Source organism: Oncorhynchus gorbuscha, unplaced genomic scaffold, assembly GCF_021184085.1.
Source record: "Oncorhynchus gorbuscha isolate QuinsamMale2020 ecotype Even-year unplaced genomic scaffold, OgorEven_v1.0 Un_scaffold_1579, whole genome shotgun sequence".
NCBI lineage: Eukaryota > Metazoa > Chordata > Actinopteri > Salmoniformes > Salmonidae > Oncorhynchus > Oncorhynchus gorbuscha.
In genome coordinates, this window is record NW_025746314.1 from 80,001 (window position 1) to 97,171 (window position 17,171).

Here is a 17,171-nt window from a genome sequence, read left to right on the forward strand (position 1 = left end):
TGTATGTATGTATGTATGTATGTATGTATGTATGTATGTATGTATGTATGTATGTATGTATGTATGTATGTATGTATGTATGTATGTATGTATGTATGTATGTATGTATGTATGTATGTATGTATGTATGTATGTATGTATGTATGTATGTATGTATGTATGTATGTATGTATGTATGTATGTATGTATGTATGTATGTATGTATGTATGTATATGTGTGTGTGTGTGTGTGTGTGTGTGTGTGTGTGTGTGTGTGTGTGTGTGTGTGTGTGTGTGTGTGTGTGTGTGTGTGTGTGTGTGTGTGTGTGTGTGTGTGTGTGTGTGTGTGTGTGTGTGTGTGTGTGTGTGTGTGTGTGTGTGTGTGTGTGTGTGTGTGTGTGTGTGTGTGTGTGTGTGTGTGTGTGTGTGTGTGTGTGTGTGTGTGTGTGTGTGTGTGTGTGTGTGTGTGTGTGTGTGTGTGTGTGTGTGTGTGTGTGTGTGTGTGTGTGTGTGTGTGTGTGTGTGTGTGTGTGTGTGTGTGTATGTATGTATGTCTATCAATTTAATAACATCCATGACACGTTATGAACACATCAATATGGAGAGAGACACAGTGAGATGGAGAGACACAGTGAGATGGAGAGAGACACAGTGAGATGGAGAGAGACATAGTGAGATGGAGAGAGACATAGTGAGATGGAGAGAGACATAGTGAGATGGAGAGAGACATAGTGAGATGGAGAGAGACACAGTGAGATGGAGAGAGACATAGTGAGATGGAGAGAGACATAGTGAGATGGAGAGAGACATAGTGAGATGGAGAGAGACATAGTGAGATGGAGAGAGACATAGTGAGATGGAGAGAGACATAGTGAGATGGAGAGAGACATAGTGAGATGGAGAGAGACATAGTGAGATGGAGAGAGACATAGTGAGATGGAGAGAGACATAGTGAGATGGAGAGAGACATAGTGAGATGGAGAGAGACACAGTGAGATGGAGAGAGACATAGTGAGATGGAGAGAGACATAGTGAGATGGAGAGAGACACAGTGAGATGGAGAGAGACATAGTGAGATGGAGAGAGACACAGTGAGATGGAGAGAGACATAGTGAGATGGAGAGAGACATAGTGAGATGGAGAGAGACATAGTGAGATGGAGAGAGACACAGTGAGATGGAGAGAGACATAGTGAGATGGAGAGAGACATAGTGAGATGGAGAGAGACACAGTGAGATGGAGAGAGACATAGTGAGATGGAGAGACACAGTGAGATGGAGAGAGACACAGTGAGATGGAGAGACACAGTGAGATGGAGAGAGACATAGTGAGATGGAGAGACACAGTGAGATGGAGAGAGACATAGTGAGATGGAGAGAGACACAGTGAGATGGAGAGAGACACAGTGAGATGGAGAGACACAGTGAGATGGAGAGAGACATAGTGAGATGGAGAGAGACACAGTGAGATGGAGAGAGACACAGTGAGATGGAGAGACACAGTGAGATGGAGAGAGACACAGTGAGATGGAGAGACACAGTGAGATGGAGAGAGACATAGTGAGATGGAGAGAGACACAGTGAGATGGAGAGAGACACAGTGAGATGGAGAGAGACACAGTGAGATGGAGAGAGACATAGTGAGATGGAGAGAGACACAGTGAGATGGAGAGAGACATAGTGAGATGGAGAGAGACACAGTGAGATGGAGAGAGACATAGTGAGATGGAGAGACACAGTGAGATGGAGAGAGACACAGTGAGATGGAGAGACACAGTGAGATGGAGAGAGACATAGTGAGATGGAGAGACACAGTGAGATGGAGAGAGACATAGTGAGATGGAGAGAGACACAGTGAGATGGAGAGAGACACAGTGAGATGGAGAGACACAGTGAGATGGAGAGAGACATAGTGAGATGGAGAGAGACACAGTGAGATGGAGAGAGACACAGTGAGATGGAGAGACACAGTGAGATGGAGAGAGACACAGTGAGATGGAGAGACACAGTGAGATGGAGAGAGACATAGTGAGATGGAGAGAGACACAGTGAGATGGAGAGAGACACAGTGAGATGGAGAGAGACACAGTGAGATGGAGAGAGACACAGTGAGATGGAGAGAGACATAGTGAGATGGAGAGAGACATAGTGAGATGGAGAGAGACATAGTGAGATGGAGAGAGACATAGTGAGATGGAGAGAGACATAGTGAGATGGAGAGAGACATAGTGAGATGGAGAGAGACATAGTGAGATGGAGAGAGACATAGTGAGATGGAGAGAGACACAGTGAGATGGAGAGAGACATAGTGAGATGGAGAGAGACATAGTGAGATGGAGAGAGACACAGTGAGATGGAGAGAGACATAGTGAGATGGAGAGAGACACAGTGAGATGGAGAGAGACATAGTGAGATGGAGAGAGACATAGTGAGATGGAGAGAGACATAGTGAGATGGAGAGAGACACAGTGAGATGGAGAGAGACATAGTGAGATGGAGAGAGACATAGTGAGATGGAGAGAGACACAGTGAGATGGAGAGAGACATAGTGAGATGGAGAGACACAGTGAGATGGAGAGAGACACAGTGAGATGGAGAGACACAGTGAGATGGAGAGAGACATAGTGAGATGGAGAGACACAGTGAGATGGAGAGAGACATAGTGAGATGGAGAGAGACACAGTGAGATGGAGAGAGACACAGTGAGATGGAGAGACACAGTGAGATGGAGAGAGACATAGTGAGATGGAGAGAGACACAGTGAGATGGAGAGAGACACAGTGAGATGGAGAGACACAGTGAGATGGAGAGAGACACAGTGAGATGGAGAGACACAGTGAGATGGAGAGAGACATAGTGAGATGGAGAGAGACACAGTGAGATGGAGAGAGACACAGTGAGATGGAGAGAGACACAGTGAGATGGAGAGAGACATAGTGAGATGGAGAGAGACACAGTGAGATGGAGAGAGACATAGTGAGATGGAGAGAGACACAGTGAGATGGAGAGAGACATAGTGAGATGGAGAGACACAGTGAGATGGAGAGAGACACAGTGAGATGGAGAGACACAGTGAGATGGAGAGAGACATAGTGAGATGGAGAGACACAGTGAGATGGAGAGAGACATAGTGAGATGGAGAGAGACACAGTGAGATGGAGAGAGACACAGTGAGATGGAGAGACACAGTGAGATGGAGAGAGACATAGTGAGATGGAGAGAGACACAGTGAGATGGAGAGAGACACAGTGAGATGGAGAGACACAGTGAGATGGAGAGAGACACAGTGAGATGGAGAGACACAGTGAGATGGAGAGAGACATAGTGAGATGGAGAGAGACACAGTGAGATGGAGAGAGACACAGTGAGATGGAGAGAGACACAGTGAGATGGAGAGACACAGTGAGATGGAGAGAGACATAGTGAGATGGAGAGAGACACAGTGAGATGGAGAGAGACACAGTGAGATGGAGAGAGACACAGTGAGATGGAGAGACACAGTGAGATGGAGAGAGACACAGTGAGATGGAGAGAGACACAGTGAGAGGAGAGAGAGAGAGATGAAGAGAGAGACAGTGAGATGGAGAGAGACTAAAGAGACACAGTGAGATGGAGAGAGACACAGTAAGATGGAGAGAGACTAAAGAGACACAGTGAGATGAAGAGAGACACAGTGAGATGGAGAGAGACACAGTGAGATGGAGAGAGAGATGAAGAGACAGTGAGATGGAGAGAGACTAAAGAGACACAGTGAGATGAAGAGAGACACAGTGAGATGAAGAGAGACACAGTGAGATGGAGAGAGACACAGTGAGATGAAGAGAGACACAGTGAGATGGAGAGAGACACAGTGAGATGGAGAGAGACACAGTGAGATGGAGAGAGACACAGTGAGATGGAGAGAGACACAGTGAGATGAAGAGAGACACAGTGAGATGGAGAGACACAGTGAGATGGAGAGACACAGTGAGATGAAGAGAGACACAGTGAGATGAAGAGACACACAGTGAGATGAAGAGAGACACAGTGAGATGGAGAGAGACACAGTGAGATGAAGAGAGACACAGTGAGATGAAGAGAGACACAGTGAGATGGGGAGAGAGACATTGAGATGGAGAGAGACTAATGAGAGACAGTGAGATGAAGAGAGACACAGTGAGATGGAGAGAGAGATGACGAGAGAGACAGTGAGATGGAGAGAGACTAAAGAGACACAGTGAGATGAAGAGAGACACAGTGAGATGGAGAGAGACAGTGAGATGGAGAGACTAAAGAGACACAGTGAGATGAAGAGAGACACAGTGAGATGGAGAGAGACACAGTGAGATGGAGAGAGACACAGTGAGATGGAGAGAGACACAGTGAGATGGAGAGAGACAGTGAGATGAAGAGAGACACAGTGAGATGGAGAGAGACAGTGAGATGGAGAGAGATTCAGTTGTCTGACAGACGCTTCATTTCTCCTGTGTGTTGTTCCCTATCTAGAATACTGACAAGACTTAGCTGCAGTCTTCAGTTATTATGCTGGATAGAGTTGACACACTCCCTCCCTCCCAACACACAGTTCCCCAAAGACAGTTATTTAACTGACAACTCCAGGCAGCGCTTCCAGGACACAAGACCGACGAGAGAGAAAGAAAAGTGAGCGAGCTGGGGAGAGAAAGAGAGAAGGCAGAATGACCCGGGTGTCGTATCAACACAGCGAGGCAGCATGGAGGTCTCTGTTCAGTGAGGCAGCATGGAGGTCTCTGTTCAGTGAGGCAGCATGGAGGTCCTCTGTTCTCTTACAGCGAGGCAGCATGGAGGTCCTCTGTTCAGCGAGGCAGCATGGAGGTCTCTGTTCAGTGAGGCAGCATGGAGGTCTCTGTTCAGTGAGGCAGCATGGAGGTCCTCTGTTCTCTTACAGCGAGGCAGCATGGAGGTCCTCTGTTCAGCGAGGCAGCATGGAGGTCCTCTGTTCAGCGAGGCAGCATGGAGGTCCTCTGTTCAGCGAGGCAGCATGGAGATCCTCTGTTCAGCGAGGCAGCATGGAGGTCCTCTGTTCAGCGAGGCAGCATGGAGGTCCTCTGTTCAGCGAGGCAGCATGGAGGTCCTCTGTTCAGCGAGGCAGCATGGAGGTCCTCTGTTCAGTGAGGCAGCATGGAGGTCTCTGTTCAGTGAGGCAGCATGGAGGTCCTCTGTTCTCTTACAGCGAGGCAGCATGGAGGTCCTCTGTTCAGCGAGGCAGCATGGAGGTCTCTGTTCAGTGAGGCAGCATGGAGGTCTCTGTTCAGTGAGGCAGCATGGAGGTCCTCTGTTCTCTTACAGCGAGGCAGCATGGAGGTCCTCTGTTCAGCGAGGCAGCATGGAGGTCCTCTGTTCAGCGAGGCAGCATGGAGGTCCTCTGTTCAGCGAGGCAGCATGGAGGTCCTCTGTTCAGCGAGGCAGCATGGAGGTCCTCTGTTCAGCGAGGCAGCATGGAGGTCCTCTGTTCAGCGAGGCAGCATGGAGGTCCTCTGTTCAGTGAGGCAGCATGGAGGTCCTCTGTTCAGTGAGGCAGCATGGAGGTCCTCTGTTCTCTTACAGCGAGGCAGCATGGAGGTCCTCTGTTCAGCGAGGCAGCATGGAGGTCTCTGTTCAGCGAGGCAGCATGGAGGTCTCTGTTCAGCGAGGCAGCATGGAGGTCCTCTGTTCAGCGAGGCAGCATGGAGATCTCTGTTCAGCGAGGCAGCATGGAGGTCTCTGTTCAGTGAGGCAGCATGGAGGTCTCTGTTCAGTGAGGCAGCATGGAGGTCCTCTGTTCTCTTACAGCGAGGCAGCATGGAGGTCCTCTGTTCAGCGAGGCAGCATGGAGGTCTCTGTTCTCTTACAGCGAGGCAGCATGGAGGTCCTCTGTTCAGCGAGGCAGCATGGAGATCCTCTGTTCAGCGAGGCAGCATGGAGGTCCTCTGTTCAGCGAGGCAGCATGGAGGTCCTCTGTTCAGCGAGGCAGCATGGAGGTCCTCTGTTCAGTGAGGCAGCATGGAGGTCCTCTGTTCTCTGACAGCGAGGCAGCATGGAGGTCCTCTGTTCTCTGACAGCAAGGCAGCATGGAGGTCCTCTGTTCAGCGAGGCAGCATGGAGTACCTCTGTTCAGCGAGGCAGCATGGAGGTCCTCTGTTCAGCGAGGCAGCATGGAGGTCCTCTGTTCAGCGAGGCAGCATGGAGGTCCTCTGTTCTCTGACAGCAAGGCAGCATGAAGGTCCTCTGTTCAGCGAGGCAGCATGGAGGTCCTCTGTTCAGCGAGGCAGCATGGAGGTCCTCTGTTCTCTGACAGTAAGGCAGCATGGAGGTCCTCTGTTCTCTGACAGCAAGGCAGCATGGAGGTCCTCTGTTCAGCGAGGCAGCATGGAGGTCCTCTGTTCAGCGAGGCAGCATGGAGGTCCTCTGTTCAGCGAGGCAGCATGGAGGTCCTCTGTTCTCTGACAGCAAGGCAGCATGGAGTATTTACATATATACAGTGTATATATATACAGTGTTTTACACCTAGAGGAGAGAGAGACTAGATGTATCACTGTGTTTTACACCTAGAGGAGAGAGAGACTAGATGTATCAGTGTTTTACACCTAGAGGAGAGAGAGACTAGATGTATCAGTGTTTTACACCTAGAGGAGAGAGAGACTAGATGTATCACTGTGTTTTGGTTTCCAAATCTTTGGGCGTAACTGTGTGGGTGTGTTTTGTTCCTTATCTAGAATTCTGACAAGACTTAGCTTTTGGCCTATCAGCTGCTGGCCTGTAAGCTTCTGGCCTATCAGCTGCTGGCCTGTTAGCTGCTGGCCTGTTAGCTGCTGGCCCGTTAGTTGCTGGCCTATCAGCTGCTGGCCTGTTAGCTGCTGGCCTGTTAGCTGCTGGCCCGTTAGTTGCTGGCCTATCAGCTGCAGGCCTGTTTCGCTTCTGGCCTATCAGCTGCTGGCCTATCAGCTGCTGGCCTATCAGCTGCTGGCCTATTTTTCACTTCCAAGTTGTCACCCCCCCCCTAAGACATTTCATGATTTATTTCCATGTGTTGTGTGGTCTTCTCTAGTTCCATTCCCATGATGCCTTTTACCAGGGCTGTGGTGACATGGGCCCAGTTCAATATCGGCCCCTAGCTCCTACCTGAAGGCACTTTGGAAGATCAGAACGGGTTTGGATTGGTATGGTAGAGTTGTACTAATGGGCCTTTATGCCATTATTCTCTCCAGCTGTCTAATGGTTTCAGATGTGGTGCCACTGGGGAGAGGCTGTGGGAGGTAGAGGGATGGTGACAGAATAGAATATGACTCCTTTATTAGACATTCCATCAGCACAAAACTCCTTCAATCTGTCCAGCAGATTTTAACAAGTATTTATCCCTACCTCTCTCCCTACCTACCTACCTCTCTCCCTACCTCACTCCCTCTCTACCCTCCCTCCCTCCCTCCCTCCCTCCCTCCATCCCTCCCTCCCTCCCTCCCTCCCTCCCTCTCCTCCCTCCCTCGCTCCCTCGCTCCCTCGCTCCCTCCCCCTCGCTCCCTCGCTCCCTCCCTCCCTCGCTCCCCTCTCTACCCTCCCTCCCTCCCCCTCTCTCTCTCTCTCCCTCCATCTCTCAGGAGTCTCCTTCAGGTCGTAGAAAGGCTCTGGCCAGCAGCAGCATCAACATGAAGCAGTATGCCAGCCCCATGCCCACACAGACTGACGTCAAGCTCAAGTTCAAGCCCCTCTCCAAGAAGGTGGTGTCTGCCACGCTACAGTTCTCCCTCTCCTGCATCTTCCTCCGTGAGGGCAAGGCCACGTAAGTACACACACACACACACACACACACACACACACACACACACACACACACACACACACACACACACACACACACACACACACACACACACACACACACACACACACACACACACACACACACACACACACACACACACACACACACACACACACACACACACACACACACACACACGGCAAAGCCACGTAAATATGATCCCTTCACAAAAGTCAACCCCCCCCCCAAATCTAGCCCCCTAAACATCTCTCCTCCTTAAACTCATCTTTTACTACTCTGGTCTTCTTCTCTTTCTTCCATATCAGTTCCTATCTCTGTTTCTTTCCATTGTCTGTCTTCCTACTCCCCTTCTGTTGTTCTCACCCTCCAGTCTCAGTATAATACCAGTCTCAGTATAATACCAGTCTCAGAGTGTAATACCAGTCTCAGTGTATAATACCAGTCTCAGTGTAATACCAGTCTCAGTATAATACCAGTCTCAGTGTGTAATACCAGTCTCAGTGTGTAATACCAGTCTCAGTGTATAATACCAGTCTCAGTGTAATACCAGTCTCAGAGTGTAATACCAGTCTCAGTATAATACCAGTCTCAGTATAATACCAGTCTCAGTATAATACCAGTCTCAGAGTATAATACCAGTCTCAGAGTGTAATACCAGTCTCAGTGTATAATACCAGTCTCAGTGTAATACCAGTCTCAGTATAATACCAGTCTCAGTGTCTAATACCAGTCTCAGTGTAATACCAGTCTCAGTATAATACCAGTCTCAGAGTGTAATACCAGTCTCAGTGTATAATACCAGTCTCAGTGTAATACCAGTCTCAGAGTGTAATACCAGTCTCAGTATAATACCAGTCTCAGAGTGTAATACCAGTCTCAGTGTATAATACCAGTCTCAGTGTAATACCAGTCTCAGAGTGTAATACCAGTCTCAGTATAATACCAGTCTCAGTATAATACCAGTCTCAGTATAATACCAGTCTCAGAGTGTAATACCAGTCTCAGTATAATACCAGTCTCAGAGTATAATACCAGTCTCAGTATAATACCAGTCTCAGTATAATACCAGTCTCAGAGTGTAATACCAGTCTCAGTGTATAATACCAGTCTCAGTGTAATACCAGTCTCAGTATAATACCAGTCTCAGTGTGTAATACCAGTCTCAGTGTATAATACCAGTCTCAGTGTAATACCAGTCTCAGTGTAATACCAGTCTCAGTATAATACCAGTCTCAGTGTGTAATACCAGTCTCAGTATAATACCAGTCTCAGAGTGTAATACCAGTCTCAGTGTAATACCAGTCTCAGAGTGTAATACCAGTCTCAGAGTGTAATACCAGTCTCAGAGTGTAATACCAGTCTCAGTATAATACCAGTCTCAGTATAATACCAGTCTCAGTGTGTAATACCAGTCTCAGTGTAATACCAGTCTCAGTGTGTAATACCAGTCTCAGTGTGTAATACCAGTCTCAGTGTAATACCAGTCTCAGTATAATACCAGTCTCAGTATAATACCAGTCTCAGTGTGTAATACCAGTCTCAGTGTAATACCAGTCTCAGTGTGTAATACCAGTCTCAGTGTAATACCAGTCTCAGTGTAATACCAGTCTCAGTGTATAATACCAGTCTCAGTGTATAATACCAGTCTCAGTGTAATACCAGTCTCAGTGTGTAATACCAGGCTCAGTGTAATACCAGTCTCAGTGTAATACCAGTCTCAGTGTAATACCAGTCTCAGTATAATACCAGTCTCAGTGTGTAATACCAGTCTCAGTGTGTAATACCAGTCTCAGTGTGTAATACCAGTCTCAGTGTGTAATACCAGTCTCAGTGTAATACCAGTCTCAGTGTAATACCAGTCTCAGTGTAATACCAGTCTCAGTGTGTAATACCAGTCTCAGTGTATAATACCAGTCTCAGTGTGTAATACCAGTCTCAGTGTGTAATACCAGTCTCAGTGTGTAATACCAGTCTCAGTATAATACCAGTCTCAGTGTGTAATACCAGTCTCAGTGTAATACCAGTCTCAGTGTAATATCAGTCTCAGTGTATAATTCCAGTCTCAGTATAATTCCAGTCTCAGTGTATAATACCAGTCTCAGTATAATACCAGTCTCAGTATAATACCAGTCTCAGAGTGTAATACCAGTCTCAGTGTATAATACCAGTCTCAGTGTAATACCAGTCTCAGAGTGTAATACCAGTCTCAGTATAATACCAGTCTCAGTGTGTAATACCAGTCTCAGTGTATAATACCAGTCTCAGTGTAATACCAGTCTCAGAGTGTAATACCAGTCTCAGTATAATACCAGTCTCAGTATAATACCAGTCTCAGTATAATACCAGTCTCAGAGTGTAATACCAGTCTCAGTGTATAATACCAGTCTCAGTGTAATACCAGTCTCAGTATAATACCAGTCTCAGTGTCTAATACCAGTCTCAGTGTAATACCAGTCTCAGTATAATACCAGTCTCAGAGTGTAATACCAGTCTCAGTGTATAATACCAGTCTCAGTGTAATACCAGTCTCAGAGTGTAATACCAGTCTCAGTATAATACCAGTCTCAGAGTGTAATACCAGTCTCAGTGTATAATACCAGTCTCAGTGTAATACCAGTCTCAGAGTGTAATACCAGTCTCAGTATAATACCAGTCTCAGTATAATACCAGTCTCAGTATAATACCAGTCTCAGAGTGTAATACCAGTCTCAGTATAATACCAGTCTCAGAGTATAATACCAGTCTCAGTATAATACCAGTCTCAGTATAATACCAGTCTCAGAGTGTAATACCAGTCTCAGTGTATAATACCAGTCTCAGTGTAATACCAGTCTCAGTATAATACCAGTCTCAGTGTGTAATACCAGTCTCAGTGTATAATACCAGTCTCAGTGTAATACCAGTCTCAGTGTAATACCAGTCTCAGTATAATACCAGTCTCAGTGTGTAATACCAGTCTCAGTATAATACCAGTCTCAGAGTGTAATACCAGTCTCAGTGTAATACCAGTCTCAGAGTGTAATACCAGTCTCAGAGTGTAATACCAGTCTCAGTATAATACCAGTCTCAGTATAATACCAGTCTCAGTGTGTAATACCAGTCTCAGTGTAATACCAGTCTCAGTGTGTAATACCAGTCTCAGTGTAATACCAGTCTCAGTATAATACCAGTCTCAGTGTGTAATACCAGTCTCAGTGTAATACCAGTCTCAGTGTGTAATACCAGTCTCAGTGTAATACCAGTCTCAGTGTAATACCAGTCTCAGTGTAATACCAGTCTCAGTGTATAATACCAGTCTCAGTGTAATACCAGTCTCAGTGTAATACCAGTCTCAGTATAATACCAGTCTCAGTGTGTAATACCAGTCTCAGTGTGTAATACCAGTCTCAGTGTGTAATACCAGTCTCAGTGTAATACCAGTCTCAGTGTAATACCAGTCTCAGTGTAATACCAGTCTCAGTGTGTAATACCAGTCTCAGTGTATAATACCAGTCTCAGTGTGTAATACCAGTCTCAGTGTGTAATACCAGTCTCAGTGTGTAATACCAGTCTCAGTATAATACCAGTCTCAGTGTGTAATACCAGTCTCAGTATAATACCAGTCTCAGTGTAATACCAGTCTCAGTGTAATATCAGTCTCAGTGTATAATTCCAGTCTCAGTATAATTCCAGTCTCAGTGTATAATACCAGTCTCAGTATAATACCAGTCTCAGTGTATAATACCAGTCTCAGTATAATACCAGTCTCAGTGTATAATACCAGTCTCAGTGTAATACCAGTCTCAGTGTAATACCAGTCTCAGTGTATAATACCAGTCTCAGTGTATAATACCAGTCTCAGTATAATACCAGTCTCAGTGTAATACCAGTCTCAGTATAATACCAGTCTCAGTGTAATACCAGTCTCAGTGTATAATACCAGTCTCAGTGTATAATACCAGTCTCAGTATAATACCAGTCTCAGTGTAATACCAGTCTCAGTATAATACCAGTCTCAGTGTATAATACCAGTCTCAGTGTATAATACCAGTCTCAGTATAATACCAGTCTCAGTGTGTAATACCAGTCTCAGTGTATAATACCAGTCTCAGTATAATACCAGTCTCAGTGTAATACCAGTCTCAGTGTAATACCAGTCTCAGTGTATAATACCAGTCTCAGTGTATAATACCAGTCTCAGTATAATACCAGTCTCAGTGTAATACCAGTCTCAGTGTATAATACCAGTCTCAGTGTAATACCAGTCTCAGTGTAATACCAGTCTCAGTGTATAATACCAGTCTCAGTGTAATACCAGTCTCAGTGTACTGCTAAATGACTTAAATGTAATGTAATGTAATGTAATACCAGTCTCAGTGTATAATACCAGTCTCAGTGTAATACCAGTCTCAGTGTATAATACCAGTCTCAGTGTGTAATACCAGTCTCAGTATAATACCAGTCTCAGTATAATACCAGTCTCACTATAATACCAGTCTCAGTATAATACCAGTCTCAGTGTATAATACCAGTCTCAGTGTATAATACCAGTCTCAGTGTAATACCAGTCTCAGTGTATAATACCAGTCTCAGTGTATAATACCAGTCTCAGTGTATAATACCAGTCTCAGTATAATACCAGTCTCAGTATAATACCAGTCTCAGTGTAATACCAGTCTCAGTGTAATACCAGTCTCAGTGTATAATACCAGTCTCAGTGTATAATACCAGTCTCAGTATAATACCAGTCTCAGTATAATACCAGTCTCAGTGTAATACCAGTCTCAGTGTAATACCAGTCTCAGTGTAATACCAGTCTCAGTGTAATACCAGTCTCAGTGTAATACCAGTCTCAGTGTAATACCAGTCTCAGTATAATACCAGTCTCAGTATAATACCAGTCTCAGTATAATACCAGTCTCAGTGTAATACCAGTCTCAGTGTAATACCAGTCTCAGTGTAATACCAGTCTCAGTGTAATACCAGTCTCAGTGTAATACCAGTCTCAGTATAATACCAGTCTCAGTGTAATACCAGTCTCAGTGTAATACCAGTCTCAGTGTAATACCAGTCTCAGTGTAATACCAGTCTCAGTGTAATACCAGTCTCAGTGTAATACCAGTCTCAGTGTAATACCAGTCTCAGTGTAATACCAGTCTCAGTATAATACCAGTCTCAGTATATAATACCAGTCTCAGTATAATACCGGTCTCAGTATATAATACCAGTCTCTGTATAATACCAGTCTCTGTATAGTACCAGTCTCTGTATAGTACCAGTCAGCGAGAGGAGTCAACCTCTAGTCACCCCCAGCTTCAGAATGAGAATATCTCTCATTCAATGGATCCATATTCTCTCCAGCATTCTCTCTCTGTTCTCTCTCTCTCTCTCTCTCTCTCTCTCTCTCTCTCTCTCTCTCTCTCTCTCTCTCTCTCTCTCTCTCTCTCTCTCTCTCTCTGTTCTCTCTCTGTTCTCTCTCTCTCTGTTCTCTCTCTGTTCTCTCTCTCTCTGTTCTCTCTCTGTTCTGTTCTCTGTTCTCTCTCTGTTCTCTCTCTGTTCTCTCTCTCTCTGTTCTCTCTCTCTCTCTCTCTGTTCTCTCTGTTCTCTCTCTGTTCTCTCTCTCTCTCTCTCTGTTCTCTCTGTTCTCTCTCTGTTCTCTCTCTCTCTCTGTTCTCTCTCTCTCTGTTCTCTCTCTCTGTTCTCTCTCTCTATGTTCTCTCTCTCTCTCTCTCTCTCTCTCTCTCTCTCTCTCTCTCTCTCTGTTCTCTCTCTCTCTCTGTTCTCTCTCTCTCTCTCTGTTCTCTCGCTCTCTCTCTCTCTGTTCTCTCGCTCTCTCTCTCTGTTCTCTCGCTCTCTCTCTCTGTTCTCTCTCTCTCTCTCTGTTCTCTCTCTCTCTCTCTCTCTGTTCTCTCTCTCTCTGTTCTCTCTCTCTCTCTCTCTCTCTCTCTCTCCATCTTTCTTTCTATGCTCTCTCTCTCCTCAGTCCCTTTGATACGTGCTATTTTGTCTGATTTTGCTGTCACACAGCCAGTTAAAACAGCGCCAGCTCCTTTGTTGTGCAGGGAACTGGGGAGCGGCAGAGTGTGACCCCTCTTAACCCTTCAGAGAACCATGTCACTGCCCACAAATAAACTCCATTACATCAGTTCAAATCAGCTTCTATTGCTTCTGTCGTCTGACCTGCTGCTGTTGTCTGACCTGCTGCTGTTGTCTGACCTGCTGCTGTTGTCTGACCTGCTGCTGTTGTCTGACCTGGTGCTGTTGTCTGACCTGGTGCTGTTGTCTGACCTGCTGCTGTTGTCTGACCTGCTGCTGTTGTCTGACCTGCTGTTGTCTGAGCTGCTGCTGTTGTCTGACCTGCTGCTGTTGTCTGACCTGCTGCTGTTGTCTGACCTGCTGCTGTTGTCTGACCTGCTGCTGTTGTCTGACCTGCTGCTGTTGTCTGACCTGCTGCTGTTGTCTGACCTGCTGCTGTTGTCTGACCTGGTGCTGTTGTCTGACCTGCTGCTGTTGTCTGACCTGCTGCTGTTGTCTGACCTGCTGCTGTTGTCTGACCTGCTGCTGTTGTCTGACCTGCTGCTGTTGTCTGACCTGCTGCTGTTGTCTGACCTGCTGCTGTTGTCTGACCTGCTGCTGTTGTCTGACCTGCTGGTGTTGTCGCCTGGCCCGCTGCTTTCTCCTGGCCCGCTTCTGTCTCCTGGCCCGCTTCTGTCTCCTGGCCCTCCTGGCCCGCTGCTCCTCTGTCTCCTGGCCCGCTTCTGTCTCCTGGTCCGCTGCTTTCTCCTGGCCCGCTGCTTTCTCCTGGCCCGCTGCTTTCTCCTGGCCCGCTTTTGTCTCCTGGCCCGCTGCCACAGAAAAGACCACTGTATTTATTTATGAAGGAGAGAGAGAAATAGAGGGGTGGGGGGGAGAAGGAGTGAGTGAGAGAGAGGAGGAGAAAGAGAAAGCCAGGGAGAGAGAGGATGAGAGGGAAGGAGGGAGAGGGGAGGAGAAAGCGAGGGAGGTGGTGGTGGGGGAGAGGGGAAGGAGTGAGAGAGCCAGGGAGAGAGAGAGGTGGTGGTGGGGGAGAGGGGAAGGAGTGAGAGAGCCAGGGAGAGAGAGAGGTGGTGGTGGGGGAGAGGGAGGTGGTGGGAAGGAGTGAGAGAGCCAGGGAGAGAGAGAGGTGGTGGTGGGGGAGAGGGGAAGGAGTGAGAGAGCCAGGGAGAGAGAGGTGGTGGTGGGGGAGAGGGGAAGGAGTGAGAGAGCCAGGGAGAGAGAGAGGTGGTGGTGGGGGAGAGGGGAAGGAGTGAGAGAGCCAGGGAGAGAGAGAGGTGGTGGTGGGAGAGAGGGAGGTGGTGGGAAGGAGTGAGAGAGCCAGGGAGAGAGAGAGGTGGTGGTGGGGGAGAGGGAGGTGGTGGGAAGGAGTGAGAGAGCCAGGGAGAGAGAGAGGTGGTGGTGGGGGAGAGGGAGGTGGTGGGAAGGAGTGAGAGAGCCAGGGAGAGAGAGAGGTGGTGGTGGGGGAGAGGGAGGTGGTGGGAAGGAGTGAGAGAGCCAGGGAGAGAGAGAGGTGGTGGTGGGGGAGAGGGAGGTGGTGGGAAGGAGTGAGAGAGCCAGGGAGAGAGAGAGGTGGTGGTGGGGGAGAGGGAGGTGGTGGGAAGGAGTGAGAGAGCCAGGGAGAGAGAGAGGTGGTGGTGGGGGAGAGGGAGGTGGTGGGAAGGAGTGAGAGAGAGGTAATCCCAGAGTGTTATCTATCTGGTGGTGTCTGGATGTGAAACCCCTCGGCAGAGTGTTATCTATCTGGTGGTGTCTGGATGTGAAACCCCTCGGCAGAGTGTGTTTTCTCCTTGCCCCCTCACACACACACACACAAACACAAACGCACACGCGTACATGCATGCCCATACAGAAACATACAATTAAACACACACACACGTGCACATTTTGATTCCTCAGCAGCCGCCGCATGAAGGACACTATGCTTACAGACAGCAGAGTAGTACTCCCTCTCTCTGGTCCATCTCTCCCTTTCTCTCTCTGTCCATGTCTCTCTGTCACCCTCTCTCTGTCCATGTCTCTCTGTCATCCTCTCTCTGTCTGTGTCTCTCTGTCACCCTCTCTCTGTCCATGTCTCTCTGTCATCCTCTCTCTGTCCATGTCTCTCTGTCATCCTCTCTCTGTCCATGTCTCTCTGTCATCCTCTCTCTGTCCATGTCTCTCTGTCATCCTCTCTCTGTCCATGTCTCTCTGTCATCCTCTCTCTGTCCATGTCTCTCTGTCATCCTCTCTCTGTCCATGTCTCTCTGTCATCCTCTCTCTGTCCATGTCTCTCTGTCATCCTCTCTCTGTCCATGTCTCTCTGTCACCCTCTCTCTGTCCATGTCTCTCTGTCATCCTCTCTCTGTCCATGTCTCTCTGTCACCCTCTCTCTGTCCATGTCTCTCTGTCATCCTCTCTCTGTCCATGTCTCTCTGTCATCCTCTCTGTCCATGTCTCTCTGTCATCCTCTCTGTCCATGTCTCTCTGTCATCCTCTCTGTCCATGTCTCTCTGTCATCCTCTCTCTGTCCATGTCTCTCTGTCATCCTCTCTCTGTCCATGTCTCTCTGTCACCCTCTCTCTGTCCATGTCTCTCTGTCATCCTCTCTGTCCATGTCTCTCTGTCATCCTCTCTCTGTCCATGTCTCTCTGTCATCCTCTCTCTGTCCATGTCTCTCTGTCATCCTCTCTCTGTCCATGTCTCTCTGTCATCCTCTCTCTGTCCATGTCTCTCTGTCATCCTCTCTCTGTCCATGTCTCTCTGTCATCCTCTCTCTGTCCATGTCTCTCTGTCATCCTCTCTGTCCATGTCTCTCTGTCATCCTCTCTCTGTCCATGTCTCTCTGTCATCCTCTCTCTGTCCATGTCTCTCTGTCATCCTCTCTGTCCATGTCTCTCTGTCATCCTCTCTGTCCATGTCTCTCTGTCATCCTCTCTGTTTAATAATACTATAGACAGGTCATGATATTCCCTGTTTAATAACCCTATAGACAGGTCATGATATTCCCTGTTTAATAACCCTATAGACAGGTCATGATATTCCCCGTACATCCTGAGACTTGATGTGTTACATGGTTTTACAGTAGGTGTGAGATCGTCCTCTCTCCCCTGTGAGATGGTTGTCTGCTATGAGAGAGAGAGAGCGATGTTGGCCTTTACAACATGGCTGTATGTTGTGGTTTCTCTTGGTTAGTTAGATTTGTCAGAAATAAAATCTGATGGTCTTTGTCTGTCTGTCTGTCTGTCTGTCTGTCTGTCTGTCTGTCTGTCTGTCTGTCTGTCTGTCTGTCTGTCTGTCTGTCTGTCTGTGTCTGTCTGTCTGTCTGTCTGTCTGTCTGTCTGTCTGTCTGTCTGTCTGTCTGTCTGTCTGTCTGTCTGTCTGTCTGTCTGTCTGTCTGTCTGTCTGTCTGTCTGTCTGTCTGT

The 17,171-nt window shown here is 47.5% G+C and overlaps 1 protein-coding gene across 1 annotated transcript in view; it reads left to right on the forward strand.

The window, feature by feature from the left end:
- LOC124023305 (EH domain-binding protein 1-like) overlaps positions 1-17,171 on the forward strand; it is a 102,878-nt gene that overhangs the window by 70,373 nt on the left and 15,334 nt on the right. Inside the window, exon 4 of the mRNA XM_046337816.1 lies at positions 7,571-7,752. Within this exon, the coding sequence (XP_046193772.1) occupies positions 7,619-7,752 (134 nt within the window). The 5' untranslated portion in view covers positions 7,571-7,618. The remainder of the gene's footprint in view (positions 1-7,570; positions 7,753-17,171) is intronic.